The 25582-nt window shown below is 43.9% G+C and overlaps 1 protein-coding gene across 1 annotated transcript in view; it reads right to left on the minus strand.

Annotated features, from left to right (window-relative positions):
* The window catches only part of Syne2 (spectrin repeat containing nuclear envelope protein 2), a 321778-nt gene that overhangs the window by 82363 nt on the left and 213833 nt on the right, over positions 1–25582 (minus strand). The window contains 14 exon segments of the mRNA XM_052739574.1: positions 890–1063; positions 2036–2236; positions 2386–2505; positions 4077–4178; positions 5300–5509; positions 5604–5645; positions 5648–5704; positions 5706–5755; positions 7430–7577; positions 9725–9899; positions 10593–10714; positions 11344–11472; positions 13249–13431; positions 17877–18107. Coding sequence (XP_052595534.1) covers positions 890–1063; positions 2036–2236; positions 2386–2505; positions 4077–4178; positions 5300–5509; positions 5604–5645; positions 5648–5704; positions 5706–5755; positions 7430–7577; positions 9725–9899; positions 10593–10714; positions 11344–11472; positions 13249–13431; positions 17877–18107 — 1944 coding nt within the window.

Below are 25582 nucleotides of genomic sequence, written 5' to 3' on the forward strand. Positions count from 1 at the left end.
CAGTAGGGGCGGGCGTTTGCCTCCTCCACCCCCGTGACTATCCCTTCACCCTTAGTGTTGCCTTGTCCTAACCCAGAGGTGCTCAGAATGTATTGTCCTGTCTCCCCATATTTCCACGGTGGCCCGCTGGCTGAAGTTCCTAAGCACAAAAGAACTGAGTGATTGACATTAAACGTTGTCTCTTAGAAAAATAACCTTAGAAATTCTGCTTTTTATTCAAATAGTGGCCACTTGTCATATAGAGAGAGGGTCCATGAAAACTTTTAAAATTACCATTACTTTAAAATCAATTGGACAACAGAACTAGAAAATAAATATTGTCACCAGGAAATAATACAGTATTTATAATGTTATAAAGTTGAATATTTCCTTTTACATTTTTCCTTTATGGGCTAACATCGGTTGTAAATGGTTTAGTAAGTTAAGGGAAGAGCTTCAAGCCGAAAATGACTCTGTACATGGTTGATTTTCTCTTTGAACTGAGGCAGAATTAGCATGGATGCATTCTTCCGACAGGACACGTGTGCCCAATAGCTCTTGAAGGAGCCTAGACTATGACCCACGAACTATTCCATCCCAACCATCTCATCCATGGCTGTCACATGCCTTCAATGCTACCTGATCACAGACAAACCGACAGGCTAGAAAGAGTCCATCATTATACACGACGAGTCCCAGCCGACCTTCCCTGAAGTGGGGAGGAGTCACAGCTAGATCTGGGTGTCCACCTCCTTCACTGTCACATCCCCACTCAACTAAGGCTTTGATGCCCCACGCCTGCAGGGGGTGGAGCCTGGGAAGACCAGCACAGAGGTCACGTGATACACACACACACACACACACACACACACACACACACACACACACATATACACACATACACACATACCTGCAGCACGCTCTGAAGCTGCGAGCCTTGCAGGCAGGCCACTTCCTCCACGGCTCTCACATCTGCCACTTGTTGGGCCCCAAATCTCTCTCCCTTTTGTAACGAAGGTGGGAACATTTTTGCCGAATAGGTTTGAATCAACAACATGTCAGCAACAAGCTTCTGGAAAAATCCCTGTAATAGAGAAAAGGTTTCCAATATTTTTTGTTGAATTGGGAAAACTATGAAAGCCAAGTTATTTTAACTTTTTACCCCGGTTCCTTTGGCCAGCCTCCCTCCTTGGGGTGAGCCCAAGGCCTCAGTCATGCTAGGCAGAGGCACTATGACGAAGAGTCCTCTTTTAGTTTTTATTTTTAGGCAGGGTCTTGCTAAGCTTTTTAGGCAGGCCTTGGACTTGTGCGTCTCCTGCCTCAGTTTCTCAGAGCAGATGGTGTTACAGGCCTGTGCCACCAAGCTTGGCTTAATTTTTTTTTTTTTAATCCCTAATCTCAGGAGGTCATATAAAGAATCTTTTCCTGACCCTTGTGCAGTATTTACCTTCTAAATTTTCTTAGATTAAGGTCTATTTACCAAAGGTCTTGGCTAAACAGGGACTATGCTTGATCTCTGTCTGTCTGTCTCTCATTTGCTCTTTCTGTGTGTGTGTGTGTGTGTGTGTGTGTGTGTGTGTGTGTGTGTGTGTGTGTTTGGAATTCACTATGTAGGCCAGGCTGGCTTTAAATGCACAGAGATTTTCCTGCCTCTACCTCCTGAACGCTGGGATTAAAAGTGTACACAAACATGCTAGGCTGATAAAGAGAATTTTATATAATGAAATGAATGGAAAATGAGGACTAATTAAAGCATTAGATTATCACCCTTCCTTTTGATACCAGTTCTCAGGAAGGCCTTTCCTAACCGGCCTAAGTCAGTGTCTCCTATTAGACGCCCTCAGGGGATGAATATACTTTTAATTGTAGATTTGCTTAAAGACTCGTTGGTAAAATGTCTGCCTTCTCAATCAGTGAGAAGCTCCACATAGGTGAGAAGATTCCGAAGGAGCTTGTAAGCAGAATGTTATGCGCTTCATCAAAGAGGGCAATGGATAATTATTTCTCTTCACACCCGGGAACAGCTGGAGGTCAGGGTCACGACAGAGGTTCTCACCTTGTGATCTTGCAATTGAGCCTGCAAAGCAACTTTACTCTTGGCATGTTGCAAAGGGCCAGTTGCAAGCTTCTCTTTTCCAATACTGACTAGCTCCTCCATGCCTTGAAGCAAGGCATCCTGCTGGCTCTCGGAGAGGAACGGGCTGCTGAGTTCTAAGTATTTGGCTCTCAGGATTCCCCACATACTGTCAAGAACATCCTGAAATAGAGAGCAAGAGAGCAGATGTGCACAGGCATTTCAATGGCTGGGAAAATAAATCCAAGAACACATCTAAACTCTCACTGGAAGACCCAAGCCCTGTCCCTTACGCCCACGGTGCTGAATGAATGCTTTCTGGCCATACACACCTCCAACTTGTAAACATCCTGGAGTAAGGCATGAGGGAAGCGAAGCCTCTCCCCTTCGTTTCTTAGTTTGGCGACTTGCCTCTCCGCGTTCTGCAGCTCTGCTGTGTGCACATCTGCTTTCTAAGTGAGAAACCAGACAAGAGAGAAGAACCCTTCACAAGTCAGGAAGCACCCAGAATCAAACACGGAAGTGCCACGGGAGCCCAGGAACAAACTAAGGGGAAAAGTGAAAGTCCTGTTGCAAAATCCCTCCTGCCAACATGGGGGTCTCCTAGACAACCTCCCTAGAAGTGCAAGAGTTGAATTCGTTCCCAACACATTCTAGGCACATACCAAACGAGGCCTATGTGTATACCAGGGGATTCATGGTCTCTGCACTTCAGTGTTTGGGGCACTTATCAGCTCTCCAGCATCTCTTCAAACCACTACATGATTGCCTTTCAAAAAATTAATTAGCTTGGGCCAGGGGTGGCAGTGCACACCTTTAACCCCAGCATTTGGGAGGCTGAGGCAGGTGGATCTCAAGGAAGTCAAGGCTAGCCTGGATTAAACAGTAAGTTCCAGACCAGCAAGGGCTACATAGTGAGACTCTGTCTCAATAATATAATAATAATAGCAGGGCATGGTGGCCCATACTCGGAAGGCTGAAGGAGGAGACTCTGCTGAATATAAGGCCAGCCAGGTAGAAGAGTGAGATCCTTCCAAAAATCCAAAATGAAAACTAAAAGAACAGAACACCACCAATCATCCATTTCCATGCTGCTGGAGATTAAATCCAGGAGTCCTTGGGTGCTTGGCAAGTGTTCTACCATGAGCTATACCCCCAGCTCTCTGGCTCCTTTTTAACAGGGACATGGTATGCCATTCCATCCTAAGAGTGCACACTGCTTTAGTCACAGGCAGTTGTTTAATGGGCTTTAGCAATTTACAGCCTTTATAGCAAGCATTGCTGCTAGGTCTATCCTAAAACAGTTCTGCTACATCTATCTTTATGCAAGTATTCTTTCAGTCTGTCTGTCTGTCTGGTCTCAGGAAGCCTAGGCTGGCTTTAAACTCTCTATATAGCTGAGGATGACCTTGAACTTCTGGGCCTCCCGTTTCCACCTCCCCACTGATGGAGTTACAGGTAGTCATGGAGTTTGGTTTATTCAGTACTGGGGATCAAATCTTGGGCTTCATGTGTGATAGCCAAAGTATTCTAACAACCGAGCCACATTCGCAGCCTCATATTTTACCTCTTCAGGGAGAACACAAATCCAGATCTTAGAGATATAACGGAACATAATAGGTTCTCAATATTAGCTCAATAAATGGAGGGAAACTGTTGCTGAATGGAAGAGTACTTATGCTCAAAACCTTCATGTAAGTCAACTGGTCCCTCGAAGCCAGAGTAATCAGGGTTTCAGTGGAGGAGGTAAGGGCCTCATTTACCAACACCTTTGACAACGGTGGACACACTCAACTTCTGTCCATTGACAAGTGGAAATGAACTCTATTGCTTTAAAAGATTATGCTTCAGGAAGTACTACATGAGCCACGTGTTTGAAGGCCAACATTAATTGTTCTCATCTGAATGACCACTTAAAGTTTACTGACGCTTGCCAAGGGGTGTGCTTTGGACAAGCAGCTAGCTGATGACCAATACTCTCTGGTCTGAGGTCAGGTTCATTTGAACTATTTTGATGGATTACCTGAAGCTGTTCACCAATACTCTGTCCACTGATTTCATTCAAAGACTGTTGTAAAGCCATTTTCTTCTTAATGAGTTGATTGTACAGTCGCTTTATTTCATTCTGTATATGAAAAAAGGTACGTGCAGGAAACTGAGCAATCTCATTTAGACCTCACCTCCCTTTTATGTTAAGTTGAAGTTTTCTGGAAATTTTAAATATATATAGAAAGAGAGGCACCACACGCTCCATCTTTGAGCTCTGTTATCACTAACCCCCACCCTGCCCTTGGATCTCAGCTAGACCTAACTTCCCTTCCCTTTGGATTATTTTGAAGCAAATAGCAGACACCAAGTCATTTCATCAGTACTTCTTGCTAAAAATAGTACAATCCCCCCCCCCCCCCCCCCCCCCCCCCCCCCCACGCCTCATCAATACTAATTCCTTTGTATGATTAATTATCCAGATGGGGTGTGTACTTCTGTAATAGCTTATAATTTTTCTTTTTGGTGTTTCAATTAGGACAGCCTTGAGGTCTTCATGTCACAACAGTCTGTGGTGTTTATCACAGCAACAGAATGCAAGCCAGGGTAGCCCTTCTTTCAGCTGGCAGGCTCCCCTACTCGCTCTTAAGTTTCTTGGATTTGTATGTGTAAGAAAATATGAGCCATTTGTTCTGGGTTTGGCTGGTTGCACCCCTAGGTGCTGACATGTTCTTCCTCCCTGATGTCTGTTTTACTTGGATTCTAGAAGCTTCCCTGGATTCAGGGTTGATTGGTTTTGTGGGGTTTATATGTGTGTGTGGTGTACATACACCTATGTGCATGTAGAGGCCAAATTTTCGGAGCCAGATTCCTTTGTTAAATGGTGTATTGTCTCATTTTTGTTTTCATTATGCAATTTCAGCAGTTTTCTAACTCGTCTGCCTCAAGACCCTCCCTGAACAATCCACCAAGGCCCTGGACCTTCATGGGATTGACAAAAATAGTAACCAATCCCTCTGGCTAGAAAGTTAAATAAAACCACTCTCCATGACAATCTCGAAGTAGCAAATGTAATCAAGGAAAGAAACATTATGTGAGATCATCTTGACACCCACAGCTTTGGAAGGGCGCCTCATTCTCAAGCAGTCTCCCCACCAAGAGCAAAGGCAGGCCGCTTCATCTCCCTCATCACTTCCTCTAAAGGACGGATGGTAACTGAGTGTCGGCTGCCCAGAGTCAGCCATGTGCTCAGAGTCCCACCTGATAGCTGCGGGTGTGGTCAAGGCCAGCCTTCAGGGAAGAGCTTCTCCAGGCAGCTCTTGCCTGTGTACGCTCCAGGCTGACCTTCAGAGCATCGAAACATTCGGGTAGCAGCGTGGTGTTCTCGTCAGGCTGAGTCACAGCTTTCAGAAGATCATCCTTCTTGTCGCCCAGAGCTAAATAAAGCTTCTTCAGCTCCAGAGCCAGTTTCTGCAAGATGGAGAGGAAGGAAGACAGGCAGTGAGCTCTGGCCTGACGTGCAGCTGCAGAACGACTGGACACAGGTTCGTTAGGTTTGCACTACCTCAAAGAGCACCTCCTGGGCGGAGGCATCCTCCCTCAGCAGCACCCAGGTCTCTGCAGCAGCTCCTCCACACTGCCCAGGCACCGGCTGAGGCTCAGAAAGTAGTTCAAACAATCTTTTATCCAAATTCATGTATGTTTCTTCTGTCATTACTTTCCTAAATCAAGATTAAAAAAAAAAAAATCGTTAGGATTCCTTGCCTTCCTAAACCCGCATTTTCCACATTTCTGTTAGAGTGTGTAATTTATGTTACACTTTGTTTGTTTGTTTGTTTTTCGAGACAGGGTTTCTCTGTGTAGTTTTGGTTCCTGTCCTGGATCTTGCTCTATATTACACTTTGAAAGAGGACTTATTTTTGGATATTAATTACATGCATATGTGTGTGGGGGGGATATGCATGCAAGTGCAAGTGCCTGTAACATGGAAGCTGTTACACAGGAGCTTGCTAAGTCACCTGATAATGGCGGCTGAGAACTGAACATCAGTCCTCTGAAAGAGCAGTGCTCTTAACCATTGACCCAGCTCTGCAAGGCTTACTTTCTGAAAAACTTATGATAAATTGTTTCAACTAATGCTTGCTAGATGACCGATTAGTGTTTTATTAACTGGTGAACTAATCTACTTATCCTGTGAATTATACTGTAGAATAAATAAATAAAATAAATATATTTTTTTTAACACTGAGAAAAAACAAGTGTAAGAATATGAGGCAAGTGTGTACTGAATGGAATTAGAAGGTGGACCACTGGGCAAGGGTGTCCCTTAGCATGGCCATCCAGGGCGAAGCTGGCAAACCACCTCCTCCTGCTCACCTGCCTCCATAGTTTTGAGGCAAGGCCTTCTATGCTCAAGCTGTGATCAACTCAGGCTGATCTTGAACTCACAAACCTCCTGCTTCTGCCTCCTGATAGCAGGCATGAGCTACCTTACCTGCAGCTCTTCCTCATTTTAATGTGGAGACAGTAGGTTGATTAGTATAGTTAAGAGAAGGACACTACTAAGGGAGAAGCCCGAGGGGTTAGTTAGGAACAGAAGACAAAACACCTGAAAGGTAGAGATGGCTGGTGGAAAAGGGGACTCAGGAGTGTCAGCTCTGGGCTGACTGAAAACTGAGGTCACTTTGATAGATGTATTTCCAACAGGGCCCCTGGGGCTGAGCTGTCATATGTTGGTAAGTTGGAGAGCCACAGCTCCATTTTAGCATAAGCTGTTGGAACCATCTTTCTGCTTCCCTTGAGTTCCTGACTAGTTACAAATATTTGGGGAGTATGCCATAGCCCCTCAGTTATCAGACCATTTAACTAGCCTGCGTCCATTCACCCTCAAATGTGCCTCATTTCCTTGATGTCTTAGCTGAAGGATACCTAAACATCAGCCGGCACACCATTAAGAATAAGCTCACTCAAGGCTGGAAACCTTGCCTATGTTCCTTCCCCATCCTTCCTAGCCCAGGGCACTCTGCAGACATCACTAATCAATTACCACACCATTCACACACACCCCTTGTTGATCCTGGGCTCAGATTCAGAAGTCTTTGCATATTGTTTTAGGTAGCCACTGCAAAATTCACCAGAGCTGGCAAAAGGCTGGCCATGGAGCTCAGTGAGACAGCATTTACCTGGAGCATGTGAAGTTCTAGATTCAATTCCCAGCATGGCATAAACAACCAAAGTTGGCAAGCAAGAAAAAAAATCCCATTTCTAACCCCAAGACTCATTCCATTATGACTCTTCTATTTGTTCATTGAAGGAAATGATGACCAATGTGCAATGATGACATCCTATCTTTCTTTTTCAAAAATGTTATTGCGATGAGAAAAAACTCACACTATGTAATTTCTACCTGTGTCTGAAGGCTGTTTGCTTCTTGACGTAGATCTTCAAGCTGCGTGGTGTAAGCTTGCAGCTCCTCAGCTGTAGGACATCTGAAGTTATACATACTCACACTGGGGAGAGTACTCGTATTTGTGGCCACCTATTTGAAAGAGAGAAACCTAATTAGTTATCTCTTGAGCTGCTTGCTGAAGCTAACGTAAACGGGGTAAGAATGCCTCAGCATACCATCTTCTGAGGTACCCTCTCAGTGAGCTTTTGTATCCACTTAGATAATGAGAGAGAAAACACAATTAGAGGAATTAATAAAGCCAATAATTTATAGATATTTGTGTACGTGTATGTATCTATTATTTTTGCAGTTACAGGGACTGAACCCAGAGTCTTCTATATGTTAGGTTCAACCACTGAGCTACATTCTCAATTTAATCTTTCAATTTAATAGGAGAGAGATTCAAACCACAAACTTAGCCAGTTTTTTGTTTGTTTGTTTTTTCCGTTTTTTTTTTTTTTTCAAGACAGGGCTTCTTTGTGTAGCCCTAGCTGTCCTGGAACTCACTCTGTTGACCATGATGGCCTTGAACTCAGAGATCCACCTACCTCTGCCTCCAGAATATTGGGACTAAAGGTATGAGCCACCACTGCCTGGCTACTTGGCCAGTTTTTAACAGTCTGTTTACTATGTACTAGTTCATTTACTAGTTGGCTCCTTGTATAGCTAACTCTTAGAATGAGATACAAATCACAATTAGAAAAAAGCTGTGGTGCACACCCCTTTATCCAGTATTCTGAAGGCAGAGGCAGGCGGATCTCTGAGTTCAAGGCCAGCCTAGACTACAGAGTAAGTTCCAGGACAGCCGGGGCTATACCGAGAAACCCTGTCTCAAACCCCCCAAGACCTCCTAGTAGTCTGTCACAATTAGGGATGGACACACATGTGATTTATTATTGAAAAGGCAAGTGAGCATTGGAAATGAACCATATTCAGAAGGAAGAATGAGTCTTGAGTAAAATTTCTCAAATTGAAAAAATATTTTAATAACACCAATGGACATGCCCAAGTGGACAGGGAAAAGTCCATGAGGCCTCATGACCCATTGGGTGGCCTATACCTGTAAGTACATGGGCACACAAATCAGAATCCGTGGGCTATAAAAGAAGGCGGGGCATAAAGTTGGGAGGGAATAGGGGTACATATCGCAGAAGTTGGGAGAAGAGGAAAGTAAATATGATCACAATATATTGCATGCACGTATAAAAGTCTCAAAAACTCACTGACAAACCTGGAAACCAGGTTGTGGTGGTAGAGGACTCTCCAGGGGAAAGAGCCAATAGGCACTATACAAGACACTCGGTACATATGTTTTAAGTGTGATTAATAAGGAGAGTCCAAGACAAAAACCCCACCTTGGAGGCTAATTCAACTCTGACTGGCCAAATTAGGTTTCGAGCAAGAACTAAATTCCCACTAGACAGGGGATTAGGAAATCACTGAGGCCCTTCGCCCAGGCCATCTAAAAGCAGCAAAGCCAGGCCACTCGCTTGTTCCCTGTTCAGAGAGAACTCAACGTAAACAAAACCTTCCACTGGCACGGGCTGGCACATGGTCGGTTCTACAGACTGTTCTGATGAATGAACGGCATGCACACCATTCTATAGGCGTTTTATAAAACTTAGTACATGTTATTCATTCAACAGACAGTAACTAAGACTCCAGACTGCCATAGGTACTATGCTAGGCCCTCAAATGCGAACCAAGCAGACATGGATTTTCTTCTCTGACCTTCTAATGGGGAACACAGACCATTACAGTTTAAATTTGGAGTGTCCTTTGTGGGCTGCTGGCATTGCTGTGGAAGGTAACCTTTGAAATGTGAGGTCTTTCTGGTAGACGTGGGCCACTGGAGATGGGCTTTGAGGGTAACAGCCTGGCCCCCCTTTGGTTCCCCCCTCTCTTCCTGATTCATCAAGATGTGAATAAGCCATGTCATAGACGCCTGCCACTGTGGAGGGAGATGCCCCAGCTGTGAGTCAAAGTCATCTGTCCTTCCTTAAGGAGCTCGGTCCCAGCAACACGCAAACTAATGCATAGGCAGATAAGCAAATGAGAAGCATAGTGAGCCCTACGACCAGGAAGCAGGTGCTAGAGGAGCAGAAAGGGAGGGGATGGGCTAGGGGAAGAAGCCACAGGGTTCCTTTGCTTTCTAAGAACAAACGGATACATCATGTAGAGCACACAAAGTTTCTAGAAGCCCTTGCTGGGTTCCCGAGACAGAGAAGCACACAGACCTGAGGCTCCACGAGCTGAGGCCCCGGGGGGTTTGGTCTTGAAGTGAGTTCATGGTAAAGATACTGCCATTTATCACCACTTTGGCCCTGGAGTGGCAAGGCTGAGTCTGGGGCTGCATTTCCAGGTAGAGGAAACTTGCTGCTTTTGAGGAGGGGGGAAGAACAAGGGTGGAAACTATTGACACACACACAAAAAAACAATCTCATAGTACATTTATACAATGTTTCATGCAGGATTTTAAAATAAACAATTCTCCCAATAATAAATATCCAAAAGCCGCTGGGAGGCCCCGAGAGTTGGCTCAGTGGTTAAGAGCACTTGCTGCTCTTGCAGAGGACCCAGGTTCAGTTCCCAACGCCCATGTAGAAGCTTACAACCATCCCTCAGTTCAGTTTCTGCAGATCTGATGCCCTCTGTTGAGCTCTATGGGCACCAGGCACACAAGTGGTACACGTGTATATACAAAGGCCAAACATTCAAGCACAGAAAATAAACAACCTAATTTTTTTTTTTTTTTTTTTAAACAGGACTAGGGCTGTCACCCAGCTAGTCGAGTGGTTCTAGTATGCACGATGCCCTGGGTTTGACTGCCCAGCATCACACAAGCCAGGCGTGGTAATACATTCCTGTAATCTTAGTATTCAGGAGTTGGGGCAGGAGGGTCAGAAGGCCATAGAGCAAGTTGGAGAAAAGGAACTCAAACATACATCTAACAGATGTCCATCACGCCTTGTCTTAGGCTGGAGAGACAGCTCGGTGGTTAGGAGCACTGGCTGCTCTTCCAGAGGACCCAGGGTCAGTCCTCAGCACCCAGGGTCAACATCCCCACACATTAAAACAATAAGAGAATTTAAAAAAATGCCGTACCTCGAAGCTGGTTGCCGATTTGCATCTTCATCCTGTTGGCAACACTGTAGCCATGTTTTCTTAGCATTAAATTCTGTGAACTTGATCAAATCTTTCTGTTCCAACGGTTTTAACTCGAGAACCTGTAAGAGAGTACATTGCGAACGGCTTAACCAATCCGGCTTTTCAGTTAGCGCTCTCAAGCGTCTTCTGCTGAAATCACGTAGTTTGCGCCACTCAAGCAATTCCCACTTTTCTTTCTTGTTATCATCGACTTCCCCAAAAACTCAGTTAAAAGCTGTGGCTGCGGCTCACTCGGGGAGCTTTTGCCTCACACGTGCTAGGTCCTGGGTTCCATCCCCAGCACTGCAAACGAACAAACAAACAACAAACCCAAAGATACGACGAACAAACAAAACCATAAAATAATCACACAATAGCCAAGGGTTATTTAAAGTACATTGGACGCACATGGAAAAATTACCAATGACCACGCTTTGAAACAATAATCAAGGCAGGGCTGTAAATACAGTTAAGTTTACTCTGGAGGCGGTCACTTAGTCTAAGATGCAACCTAATGAGGGATCAAGGTCTTGTCCCCAGTGGAAACAGACCCAAGGGATGCAGCCACAAAGCTCAAAACTCGGCTTGCTGTGCAGGCCCCAGCACCCATACTTAAGTCACCATGCAGCCCTCCAGGGGCAGCTCGGGCTTTAGTCCAAAGAGAAACACCATCTAGCTGGTCCTTACAAGCTGAGAGGGTGGGAATTACCTGTGCCTGGGGAACGTCCTTCTGTCTGCTGAACTGTGGCCTCTCAGTTACGAGGGATTCAAGCTCGGGAAGGCTGACTGGCTGGAGGAGGGCATGGGGCTCTGACGGTTTCTTGAGAGTGGTGGGATGCTGGAAAACCAACACACAAAGCAACATACATGTGTTCCATGATGGCAGAAGAATTTAAAAAGACGCAACAATCTGAGCTACCAACACAGCAACAGAAAACAGAATAAACGGCACTCCTGTTATTTATTATAATTTTGGGAACAATGACATTTAGTGAGATGATCATCTTATGTCCTCAGTCTAATTTGCCCAATGAATTCATTAAGGAACAAAGTAAAACAAACAAACAAACAAAAAAACCAAAGAACCAAAGGGGTAGTATTATGTTTATAAATTAAAGTATCATATATATATGTATTGTATTATATATATATATATAATACACACACACACACACACACACACACACACACACACACACACACACGCACAGTTTTTTTTAGAGGCTGTGTTTCTTTGTGCAGCCCTAGCTGTCCTGGAACTTACTTTGTAGACCAAGTTTGCCTGGAACTCACAGTGATCCACCTCCAGAGTACTGGGATTAAAGACTTGTGCCACCATCATCCAGTTACTTTACTTTTTTTTTTTTTTATAGAGGAAAAACCTCAGGATGACAGAGACCATATAACCTGTGTACCCACAGCCACCCTCATTCCTATGAATCTGGGTCCCCAAGTGGAACCACTCAGAAGCTTTCACGCAAATCTTCTACAGTGAGATCTACTTCTAAGATGCACATTTCACTTAAAAACACAGAATGCTTTAGATGTCATGAGGATACCTTCACTATACGATAGTCTGATCAGCAGAAATACATATTTCTAAATGAGTAACAAAAGTACCCTCGAAATGGATTTTGTCTTTATGAATTAAATTTTTATTTTATTATATTTTATTTATTTATCTATTTATCTATCTATCTATTTATTTATTTATTTTGAGACAGGTCTCACTATGTAGCCTTGGTTGTCCTGGAACTTGCTATGTAGACCAGGCTGGCCTTGAACTCTAGAGATAGATCCACTTGCCTCCTGAGTGCTGGAATTAAAGGTGTGCACTATCAATTCATTTGATTTTTTTGAGACGGGGTGATCTCAAACTTGATTACCAAGGGATGACCTTGAATTTTTGATCTGCCTACCTCCACCTTCCCAGTGCTAGGATTACCTGCTGTGGTTAGGATTGAACCCAGGTCTTCGTGCACGCACGCACTCTACCAACTGAGCTACAGTCACAGTCCTGATATAAAATTTTAATCCTATCTACCTATATTTATATATTTTCTACAAAGGCTCATCTTCTAGTCAGGGTCACAAAATTCCTTCTTTTATAAAAAATTTAAATTTATTTGTTATTCTCTCTCTCTCTCTCTCTGTATGTGCATGCATGCACTCTCGTGCTATGGTGAACATGTGGAAGTCAGTTGACAACTTGTGCGAGTTGGTCCTCTCCTTCTACCATGGGTTCAGGGGGTTAAACTCAGGTCATTAAGCTTACAGGGCAATTTCTTTTACCCCCTAAGGCATATTGCTGCCCCCCCCCCCCCAATTCCTTTAAAACACACCCTTCCCTATGAAAAATTTTCTATATCAGAGCTCATAATCAATAGAATCTTCAGCCTCATTGAATCTGTTCAGGCCAATCTGCAGCCACCAATAGCCACCTAGGCCTAGAAACCTGAAATGAAAGCGCAATCCCAGAAGTCTGTGCGTCCTCTTCTTCCGCCTTAACATCCTGTGACTCTTTAATGAGGACAGTGTCTGGGCATTTGCTCTGTCACCTCCGCCCAGAGTGCTGCTGGCAGGCTCTGCAATGTCCGCACAGCCTCACGCTCACCTGGTCCTCGCTATACTTCTCCTGAAGCATCATCTGGACCTTTTCCAAGTTGCACTTCACAGTCTTGAGTTTCCAGGAGAGGGCTTCAGCCTCTTGCTGAGTGGCTCCACAGTCTCCCAGGCCCTGGTCTCTGCAAGTGTCTAACAGAGAAGCGACCTTGTGCTCAATCTCTGTCAGCATAGCCTAGGAGAGAACATCCCTGCATTATCCACAGTGGAGTTTAGGAGGTGGGGTAGGGATTGAACCAGGGTCCGTGTGCACACAGAGCATGCTGCCTACTGTTGAGCTACAGTGCTGACCCATGGTGTCAGTTTACAACAAGTATCATTTGCCAAAATAAGTGAGATTTACTTTCTTTACCTCAGAATATAAAAGAAGACCCAGAAACAGGATGGAAGGGACCTTGGAAAAACACAAATTTTGACATCATTCTGTGATGAAAAGCAGGGGTGCAACTAAATCAACCCTGAGCACAGATGTTACAGGAAGTAACCCTGTAATCGCCCCAGAAACACTAGATTATGATGCCCAGTGATTCCTGCTGGCTAACAACACAGATGCTAAATAGTCTATCTGGGTTTGAATGTCAGTCTGGCCACGTAGTAGCCATGTTTACTCAGGAACCCTGTGTGAGTGCCCTCAGCTAATGTGTAAAATGGAGAAAATGACAGAATTCATCTTCTAGATTTATTGTGAGGAATCATCGAATTAACTCTGTGGATTTTTGCCTTAATCCATGTGCTTTGGGTTTAATGATTTAAAATCATGTAGAGTATTCAAGCACAAGATTAAGTGGAAAACCCTGAATATTTCCCCCTTTTCTGTTATAGCTCAAGTGTCAAACAAGGAACTAAACTAAGAATTCCACACACTTATTTGACGGTTCTTCCTCTTGTTCATTTCTTCCTCTTTCTCAAGCTAATCAAGCCTTCAAAAGATGAGAACACAGGAATAATTTGGAACATAAAATACTTAGGGACTGATAGAACTAACCGATCTACATTGTAGAATATTAGTTGAAGATGTGTTATATCTGTTTATGCTGTGGAACATCTGTTTAATGATGCAAAGATGTGTTGCATTCTTGTATGTTATATTTGCTGAACTCTGTGAAGCTGTGTTACTTTGCCTGCCTGAAACAACTGATTGATCTAATGATGACCTGAACGGCCAATAGTTAGGCAGGAGAAAGGATAAGCGGGGCTGGCAGGCAGAGAGAATAAACAGAAGGAGAAATCTGGGAAGAAAGATTGAGGAGAAAAAGAAGGCGAGGAGGACATCAGGGGCCAGCCAATCAGCTACACAGCAAGCCATGGAGTGAGAAGTAAAGAAAGGTATATAGAATAGAGAAGGATAAAAGCCCAGAGGCAAAAGGTCGATGGGAAAATTTAAGTTAAGAAAAGTTGGCTAGAAATAGGCCAAGCTAAGGCTGGGCATTCATAAGTAAGAATAAGACTCCAAGTGTGATTATTTGGGAGCTGGGTGGTGCCCCCCCCCCCCCCCCGGCCCCCGTAAAGAGTAAAAGAAAAACTACAGAGCTACACAAGAGTCTAAAAATAAATCGGCTGCAGAAAGTGCATTTCCCAATAATTCAGGCTCTTTGCATGCCCCCTCAACAGATTCCTATACTCTTCCAAAGCTCAGGAGTCCATGAAACCATGCCAACTGGTTGGGCACAGAGTAAGCAGTCTTGTGCACACCTCACATTCCAGCACCAAGGCCACCGGCACAAAACTCCACCTGAGACTGAGACTAAGTTCAGTTAAAGAAACACTCTACCTCCAAACAGATTTTCTAGTCATGTATCTCACCACCTCTTTATCCCAGAAAACTACTTATCGAATCCCTCTGGGTTCTTCAGAGCTTCAACAGTATGCACTTTTGGAGTGGCTGTTCACAAAGGCAGTCACAACTGTATGCTGGCTTGCTTACCCACGTAGTGGTTTTATGCAAATATTTTATATGTTTACAACTGATGTTTCCCAGCGACCATTTCAATAGCCTCAAACTGACATTTCACGACTCGCTTAGCTTCCTGGTTGCTTAAGCTGTTTCCAGATCTTCAGTTTACCAATTAATGCTGTTGTCATTTTGTCATCACCTTAAAGATTTCTTTCAAGTTTTATCATTATTAATTTTTTTATGTGTATGGGTATTTTGCTTGCAAGTGTATCTGTGTACTAAGTGGATGCAGCACCCTCAGAGACCGGAAGAGAGAATCAGATTCCTGGGACTGGAGTTATAGATGGTTGTGAGCTGCCATGTGGGTGCTGGGAATCGAACCCAGGTTCCCTGGAAGAGTAGCCAGCGCTAGTGCTCTTAACTGCTGAGCCACCTCTCCAGCTCCCTATTTTCAGAGGAACAATATTTTTTCTTTCTTTCTTTTCTGTTTTTGATACAGGGTCTCACTAGGTATTCTCGGCTGGCCTGGAAGTCACTTTGTAGACCAGCTTGACCTTGAACTCAGAGATCCACATGTCTTTGATCCACATTTTTTTCTTTAAAAATTTTTTCCATTTTTATCATTTCCTCTCTCCCTTCCCCTCTTTCTCTCTCTCCCTTCCTTCCTTCCTTCCTTTTTAAATTTTTTTTTCTGAGTAAGCACTTAGGAGGCAGAGACAGGCAGATCTCTGTGAGTCCCAGGTTAGCCTGCTCTACAAAACAGTTCCAGGTCAACCTGGGCTACATGGTAAGACCCTGGTTTATTTGTTTTTCTTTGTTTTAAAGGCATTATTAAATCAAAGGAAAAGAACATTTCATATTCTCCCAAGTGACCTTCCAAATTGTTGATTCAATCAGACAAAACTACCGGATACGAGAGGATCAATTTTTCCAATCTTGTCAGGATCTTATAACTTCTATGAATGTAAAAATAAGAATAACAAAATTGCTATTTAATTCCCATATTTTGTGTGTTTGTTTTGAGACAGGGTCTCATGTAGCCCAGGCTGGCCACAAATTCACTATGTAGCCAAGGATGACCCTGAACTCCTGATCTTCCTGCCTCTGTTCTTAATTGCTGAGATTATAGGTACATGCCACACGTGGGTCATACCTTGCTCAGAATGAACGCAGGACTTCGTGCATGCTGAGCAAGCCCTCTACCTACTGACTGAACAGGTTCAAAGCCCACCATTGCCAAACCAAATTTTTATATAATCAGTGATCTTTAAATGCAGTTCAAATGAAGCATATTTTCAGCCAGTTAGAGCCTGAAAACCGCATCCTCCACCTGTGAGCTCTGCCCCGGGGAAGACTAGTCTATAAAATGCCTTTGCTGTCCTCTGATCTAGTCTCTCCATCATGTTGGAACATCATGTAGATGCCTAAGCCCCCTGAGAATCCATGCTCCCCACCTCCACCTTTAACCTCTATGAAGAACTTCCTGGTTCCTTAGACTCACAGTCCTGCCAAGTCTGCCCACAGCAGGCTTGTTGGGTGCTACTGCCACCTGGTGGGCACATCTTGTCTTTGCAGAGTCCCTCACTCTTCAAAATGGATGCAAAATAGCATGCTGGTGGTGACCAAGCCATCAGCATGAGGTCTACCTGCTTGGTAGCAAATCAGTATCAGATAGCCTTAAGGAACTTGGGGACACCTGGGGTACAACTTCGTGCTGCTCCAGTCTGTTTCTGGGTTTTAACTTCAACACTGGGGAGGCCAACCAGAAAGCCAGTGTCCGAGCAGACAAATGGATCGTTAGAACTATCAGGACAATCCCTAGTCCTGTCTCCTCCCTTTGCAGGTAGTTCTGGGTTGACGAAAGGGAGGTGGCCCACCTCCAGTGGAGTTGGCTACCCCAACCACAGGACAGGTTCCTGCAGAAAGAGCTTCTGGTGGCAAGGCCAGTGCCTTGAGAGACACTGAGACAGGACATGTCTTCATCCCTGGTAGGAGGTTAAGGCTGGTCTGCTGGACACAGCTTGGGGAGAGGCCACAATAAACAGCCAGGAAGCCTCTGCTGTTGTGACAGCAACTAGGCTGCTGAGGTGTCGTCACCCCAGGTCCTCCCTGGAGAGACATAGAGATCGCAGGCTTTGGGCTGAGCTGGCAAGCTATTCTTAGAGTGACTTCAGACAAGGAAGCTGACGTGCTCACTCTTCCCAGACTCAGAGAACTCCTGCTATACACGGCCACAAAGCTCTTCTACTTGGTCTTTGGAATCTTGCACATTGATGACGTTTAGTTTCGTTCTGATGAGTTAATTATTTATTCACAATCTTGCGATTGCAGATTCAAAGCAATAGCAGATCTTGAGCACAGTTTAGTATCAGACACTGTGAGCTCACCTCATTCAACCGTGACAAGATTTCTGTGCGCTCACCTACTCTACTGGAGGAGAAAAAGAAGGTTGAAAAGAGAATTGGTCCACGCTCACAGTTAATACGTTGGGGCTGGCTTTGGATTCTGGACTCTGGTCTGTTTGTTATTCACTTCTGTCCCCTCCAAGGGACGGACTACACAAAGAATTTCAAAGACTCAACATCGAAAACGATGAGCTGAGGCTAAAATAAATGGGGGGGTTAGAGGCACGGGAGAAGCACACTGCCGCTTTAAGAGCAATTTGCCCCATCTTGGCAGGAGACGGGTGACTAGGCAAACCCTAAGCTCCTGCCTGGCCGTCTTACCTGGCACCCAGCCAGCTCCTGTTCCACCACCTGCTGCATGCCTGTGTCTAATGTTTCCGGCTCAAACGCCACGTTGGCTTGTTGCAGCCACAGCTCCAGCTCGGCCACCTGGGTCTTGCAGACATGGAGGACTTCTGCAGGCTGAGGCCTACTTCTCTCCACTGTGGCCTCAAAGGCTCCTCGTTCGTGAGGAAAGTCCAGAGGTGTAGCCTCAATGGGAGGTGTGGCACCCTAAAAGGAAGCCAAAGATAATCCAGCAGTGAGAAGCGAGGAATCCAAGGCTTTTTGCACTGGAGCTTGGAAAGAATAGGAACCCGCGATGCCCCTTCCCTCCAGTTAAAAGAAAAGGAGGACAGGAGGAGGAAGAAAGAAAAGAAAAAATGCACCTCCACACTCATAGCAACAACCACGTGACCTGGTGGCCCAGGTTTCCAAGCAGCCAATCTGCATGTACACAGGTACAGTATTCCCGGGCACAGAGGCGGAGAGCAGCAATCCCCGGGAGACAGGTGAGAGTGAGTGAGTGAGTGAGTGTGTGAGTGTGTGTGTGTGTGTGTGTGTGTGTGTGTGTCCCAAACACTTCAGGGAACTGGCCAGTGCTTGAAGTTGTATGGCACATGATGATGAAGCAAGGCTTACGCTGCTGTGCACCCCATGCAATTGGGATAAAATATAAAAACAACCCAACAACAAAACATGCTGGCAAGGCCAATAATACACTGGAATCTGCCACGCAATCGTAACAGCTTCCCAAACAGCAAGATTGCATGTTAGTTTTTCTTTATTCATCTAAACTTCTCTCTACTCAAAACAGCTCCAGTCAGGACACAGACTTCGTGAAGTGACACACAGCATTTTCTCCCCTCCCCCAGAGAAAAATCCCTAAATTGGCTTTTGCTTTTCTAGACTCTCATATTGAGTTAAGACCTGGCTGTGTTAATGGGAAGTTTGAATGAAATGTGGTGTATACTCTGTACATTGAAACAATTGGATTTCTTACCAATACAAAAGCACATTTTTTTCTTCCAGATGGATTTGTTAGTTTCAATGTGGAGGTAAAGACGATTTTAACATGGTAGACTTGCCTGATGCTGTAGGACCCTACCCTCTCCCAGAATCCTCATAGAGGACATTGACCCTTCTAGAGAAATCCCTTCAGGAATATGGATTTATATTCTGACTTGTAAAAATACTGGTCTCCATACATTCTGTGTTAATTAGAATTAAAATGAATTGCAACGTTTTCCACTTAAGAGTGTGTGCAACCTTGTTAGCATCTATCTAATAAAGCATGATTTGGGACAAACGCCAGACTTCTAACAGGAGCTGCTCACAAGCGTAACTAACATCCTACCTCAAAAACGTAACCTCAGAGGGGTAATATTTTTCCTGACTTCCTAACTAACTTCACAAGGATTTGCTCTTCTCCAGTAAAATGTTATTTCTTAAGCTAGGGGTGTCCTCGGGGGTAAGATATTTGCCTAGCATTTGAGCTTGAACCCCAGCCCCGCAAACCACAATACAACAAATAAAACCAACACGTTTTCTCCTGCCTTCATCTACCTATGAGTATAGCTTTCTTCAAGGGTTACCTTCTGAAGAGGCCTTCTCTCCCAGTATATTCCCTGAGCTTCCTACACCAGGCCCATCCTTGCTCCGGGCTCCAGGGGTCTTTGTTAGGGTAAAGAGCTGTTGGAATTACTGTCAGACATCAATTTCTAGCCTGATTAGTTATATAACTGGTTAGTTACATAAAAAACTGATTCGTTATTTCTTAGTTTTTGGGGTAGGGCCATACCTTAGAGGCAAAGATTGTGAGACCTTCTTTTTCTGCTGACATCATCTGTTAATACCAACTGATGAATCTGTAATAACTAAGTTATCAGCCGTCTTCTTAGTTTACTCAAAATTTTCATTTGACCACCTCTGGCAGGCCACAATTCTAAGTGGCAGTATTAAGCTCTCCTGCCTTCTTACTATTTTCACTTAATGAGGAAGTGAGCAACCTGGATGACTAATCTGCCCTTTATTTAAACCTGAAACGAATCCAAAGGAGTTGGGGGTGGGGATAGAAGGAAAAAAACCAATTACATGCAACCCTAGAAGAGCTGAAAGTGGCCTGAGGATTCTCATAGAGTAGTGTTCCCCCAGACCCGAGTGTGTGTGTGTGTGTGTGTGTCTGTCTGTCTGTAAGTTCTGAACCCTGAGCCTAGAGATGGTAATCAGTTCATAGCCTCCCATCCCACCACAGTGCTTCCGAGAAGTGCAGGCCTGGACACAGGCCACCAGTACCAGGTCACGGGGCTCTGGCTCTGTGATCTTCAAGTCAGTAGTGTTCCATTGGAACCTCTAGCTCACCTCTGCATAATCTGGAAAGCCCCATTCCTCTCTCTCCAAACCCCACCCTCTCAGAGAGATCTCCAAGAAAGAAAAGGCGCCAAAAAGCCCTAGTTCTGAATCCTTGGCAGCTCCTCCCCTGAAGCTGCCAGCAGCCCAAGTCCCCACCTAAAGTGCTCAGCTTTTGACCACACTAGAGCACAAACCCAGTTTGTGGAGGACACGTCATCACCCCCTCACCTACAACCTGCTGTATCATCTCCCTGCTTTCATTTGTGGGCGTGGCTTTTCCAGCCTCGATCTCTGGGACTGGAGAACCCACCCGGGAGTTGCTTTGCTCAAATAAACCTGTTGTTATACTTTTTCAATTCTGGTTTATTTCGTTGGCGGAGAAACCTATTATGGGCAGCAGAAAACTCCTATTAGGGAGTCCTCAGTAACTTTTTGAAACAGTAACCCTGCTTTATCTGCTAGCCCTAAACCCTGACGGCAGAAATCATTTCAGTGAATGTTTTATATATTGCATTTGGGGGTGGGGAGTAGGAGGTGGGGGAGGTGGGGGTTTGGGGGGGTTGGTTAAAAAATGTTGCCACAAATGTTTGCTATTAATTAAGAATTCTGTAGGCTCTCTGATAATGAAATGAATGATTCCTATCTTTTATTGGTATTACTTATTCCTAATGAATGTGGTACTAAAACCAGATCCTTACCACACACCACACACTCCTCTATTCCCATGTACAGATGGGGAAACGCATGCTTTGCTTCAAGAGTCTACTTAAACTACCGGAGCCAACACCTAAGTAGAACTATGATGCAATCCTTGATTTCATTCTGCTTTGCAATGTACAAATCCATATTTTCCCATAGTTTCACAAACTCTTTGGCATCCAAGTAAGACATCTGCTTTGGCATGTCACCGATCCAAACCCCGGCTTTGTAAACAAATGAAGACACGTGTTATGAAAAATCCGGCAACATAAAAGGTTTCTGAACATAGGACTACCAAAACAAAAACAACAAAAAAACAACAAGTCAAACATGGAATGAAGCTGTAGGGAGACGGGCTTGGTGGGTAAAAATGCTTGCCTCACAAGCCAGATGACTTGAGTTTGACCCCCAAACCCCACATAAAAAGCTGAATGCGGCAGTGTGAATCTGGGATCGCAGCACTCTTAGGGGAAAGATGGAACCAAGACAGGAAGGTTGTCAGGAAGCCAATGGCCAAGAGAGCCTATTTTCAACAATGTAGAAACCGGACAACTTCCCGCCACCCAGAATGTTTCTCTACTGATCAAAGCCTCCCTCCCTTGGCTTTAAACAAACAAAGAAACAAAACCCAAACAAGGTGGAAGGCAGGACCCAACTCTCAAAAACTGTCCTCTGGTTTCCACATATGCACCTTAGAATACATACAGCCCAGGTAGCATCACGTGATCTCACTGAAGCCTTAGTTCTGGAACACACAATATGCACTTTACAATGTGCACGTCGTTACCATATGGGACACCAACAAATGTCCCCCAAAAACCTTGGCGCAGATTCAACACCACTGAATGGTATAAATTCCGTATTTTTACTGTACAAAGTTTTCTGCTCTTATAGGAACGTAACATGACCCAGAACTCCTGGAAAGAAGCTGTCGCAGAGACCATTGACTGATTAGAGATTGGACTGTTGCAGGGCCAGGGCTAATTCACTGATTTCAGGCTACCTTTAGCTTCCCTCTCCCCCAGTAGCCATCCTTTGCCTACCTCTATGTTGGAACCATCACCCTGTAACTAACAGATACAAACTTTTTGAAACCTAGTAACTTAGCAGACCACTAGCTTCCAACAAACAAACAGTGTCATCGGACAGCGTCTGAGGCCCACAGAAAAGCCTCCCCCCATCTTGCCGTAAGCACTTCTCTGACGCTCTCACCAGTGTATTCTAAACTTGCCTTGATTTATGACTTTCTGTAATATGGAAAACAAAGACCTCTAATATTTTCCTACCATTATTCTTCAGCATATATCAAAGCAGAGCATCCATGAACTGTATGTATTGTGTTAGGACATACGCAAACTCACGGATCTGGAACACACTACTGAACGGTGCGTGATTCATCAAAGAAATCAAGAAGAAAATTTAAAAAATTTCTAGAATCAAATGAAAATAAAACATGACATAAGAAAAAAAAACAATTATGAGATACAAGGCAAGCAGGCCTAAGAAGAAATTTACCTATGATTGCCTACATTCAAAAACCAGACAGATCTCAAATAACTTAGTGATCAGTATGTATAAAGAAACTTAAGATCAGGGCAGAAATTAATGAAATGGAAATGAACAAAAACAATACAAAGAATTAATGAAACAAAAATCTGGTTCTTTTAAAATTATTAATTAAAAAATTTAAATTAATTAAAATTTTAATTAAAATAAAAATATATTTTTTTTAATTATACACACACATACACACATATATATACACATACATACCGTATGTATGTGTGTAAGTCTCTGTGTGGGCATGTGCACTTGTATGCCAGTACCCAAAGAGACCAGAGGTGGTGGATCTCACTAGAGCTGAAGCTACAGGTGGTTCTGAGATGTCCCACATGGGTGCTGGGAACTGAACTTAGGTTCTCTGGAAGGACGGACAGTGTGTGCCCTTCACTGCTGCACCATCTCTCCAGCACCAAAAGGTCACTCTTTGAAAAGATTTAAACAACACTGACAAAAGCCTTAGTCAGATCAAAGAGAGAGAACCAAATATATATATGTTTTTGTTTTTACTGTTTTAATCTCATTTCCTGCTCTCTATATATATGAGCTGAAAGCAATAAAAACAAAAAAGAAGTCTCCCAGCTAAAGACTCCTGGGCAGATGGCGTTGGTGCTTTCTGTCAGATCTTTAAAGAAGAACTAATATCAATGCTTATCAAATGAATCCAAAAACAGAAACATAAGGAATGCCACCAAGATCTTCTTATGAAGCTAGTATTACCCTGATACTAAAATAGACAGAAATAACATCAACACAAAAAGAAAACTCTAGAAATTTCCCTAATGAACATAGGTACAGAAAATCTCAGTAAGATACTTGCAAATTAAATTCAAGAACACCTCAGAAACATCACTTACTGTGATCCAGTTTGCCTCATTTCAGAGATGCAGGGATGGCTCAAATACACAAATCAACATAAAAACATAATAAATCACACATATACATTAAAAAACAGAAACCTCATAATCATCTTAGTAGATTCAGAAAAGGCTTTTGACAAAATCTAAATCCATTCATGATAAAAAGCCCCAAGGAAACCAGGAATCAAAATTTCAATGCTATTCTTAAAAAAACAAAACAAAACAAAAAGCAACAAAAAGAAAGAAAAGACTATCTCATAATTCATATTGGAAGCTCAAAAGACCCCAGATAGCTAAAGCAATCCTCAGCAAAAAGAATAACATGGACATTCCTGACTTCAAGTTATACCACAGAGCCAACAGTAAGAAATACAACACGGTACTACTACTCCAGACCAGACACGTGGATCAAAGACTCAGCTATAAACCCACACACGTACATCTCCTGGTGTGTGTGTGTGTGTGTGTGTGTGTGTGTGTGTGTGTGTGTGTGTATGTGTGTGTGTGTGTGTGTGTGTGAGCCCATGCATATGCACATAGAGGACAGTCGAGGATGATGGGTGTCTACTACTCTCTGATTTACTGCCTTGAGACAGGCTTTCCCAGTGGAAACTTGCAATTTCGGCGAGGCTGGCTGATTCTGGCTAATTCTGGCTGTTCCTGCCTCCCCACGTTGGGGTTACAGGTATGTACAGTCAAGCCTTAAAAACAAATTCATAGTTGCTGAGGATTACAGCTCAGGTCCTCATGCTTGCACAAAAAGCACTTTTACCCAGCAAGCCGTCTCCTTAGGCTCTATTTTGTTTTTAAAACAGTCTCATATAACTCGGGTTGAGCTTACGTAGCTGAGAACGACCTTGAACACCTGATCCTCCTGCCTTTACCTCCCATGTGCTGAAATTACAGTGTGTGCCAACATGAAGGTTTCAGGAAGTACTGGAATCAAACCTGGGGCTTGATACACACTAATCAAGTATTCCACCGAAAGAGCTGCATACCAGACCACGGCACTGACTATGATGAAATCAATATATAAACTCTGAAAGATGTGAAGACGCTCCGCATCCTGCAGAGTCCAGGGCTCAGCCCAAGATGCAGTTCTTTATGGAAAAACAATCAAGTATTATAAATCTCACTAGCATGCAAATTTGCTTTCATTATTTTATTAACGAATGGCAAAACTATATGCATACCAAAGAACTGTTTTTTTTAAATTTTGGGGGTGTGTGTGTGTGTGTGTGTGTGTGTGTGTGTGTGTGTGTGTGTGTGTGTGCAGAGGCCAGAGGAGGAGTTGGGTGTGTCCCATTTCATCACTCTTCATCTTATTCCCTTGAGGCAGGGTCTCTCGCTGAAGTCGGAGCTAAGCTAAAGCTGGCAGCCTCAGGCATCCTCCTGCTTCACCCTCCCAGTGCCAGTGTCACAAGCCAGTGAAGCCACACCCGGCTTTTCATGTCGGTGTGAGGGATGGAAACTCAAGTCCCCCTGCTTGCTCAGCAACAGCTCTTACCTACTGAGCCGTCTCTTCCATCTCCAAAGAACTGTTTTAAAATAAATTTGTGATTTATTATCAGTAAATATCTGATGTCATACCTATGTCATATACCTGTGTACCCAGGTTGAGTAAAATCTCGGGCATAAAACGGTCTTGAGGGGAAGCTGAGAAGTTTTGACCTTTGGGAAAGGGCTGCACTTAATCTGCACGTTTCATCTTCTGGCTATCACTACCTCTCATGGCAAAATCTCCTTTAAACTTATCCATTAATATTTCATGTAATTGTAAAAATACCTGCACATCTTTCACACATCTCATAACATCACTAACTGCCTGAAGTACAATGCCTAACAGCACACATATGGATCTAACACATGACTTAGAGTTACAGATTTCTGTATTAAATATTTATTTTCATGAAACACGGGTCAGAAATGACTCAGAACTTTATTAGGAGTACTGTAATTTTCACCTGGCCGAAGTGCTTAACTTCTGAAATAAGAGATTGAGGCTGATACATAATGGATGGCATAGGCTGCCATCTCTGTGGAGCTCCAAACTATCCTTCTCTGGGGTGGGGGTGGGGGGTATGCCTATGAGATGGAAATGGCTCCAGGCAGGAAAAAGAAGAACTCTGAAGTCACCAAAGGGCTATCCCTGCAGTGGTCAAAGGTGACATCTAACTGATTTTTCTCCTTTCTAAGAACCTACCATGATCTGGGTGTGGGGGTATAAGCCTGCAATTC

The sequence above is a fragment of the Peromyscus californicus genome, unplaced genomic scaffold, assembly GCF_007827085.1.
Source record: "Peromyscus californicus insignis strain IS unplaced genomic scaffold, ASM782708v3 Scaffold_15__1_contigs__length_86483966, whole genome shotgun sequence".
Lineage (NCBI taxonomy): Eukaryota > Metazoa > Chordata > Mammalia > Rodentia > Cricetidae > Peromyscus > Peromyscus californicus.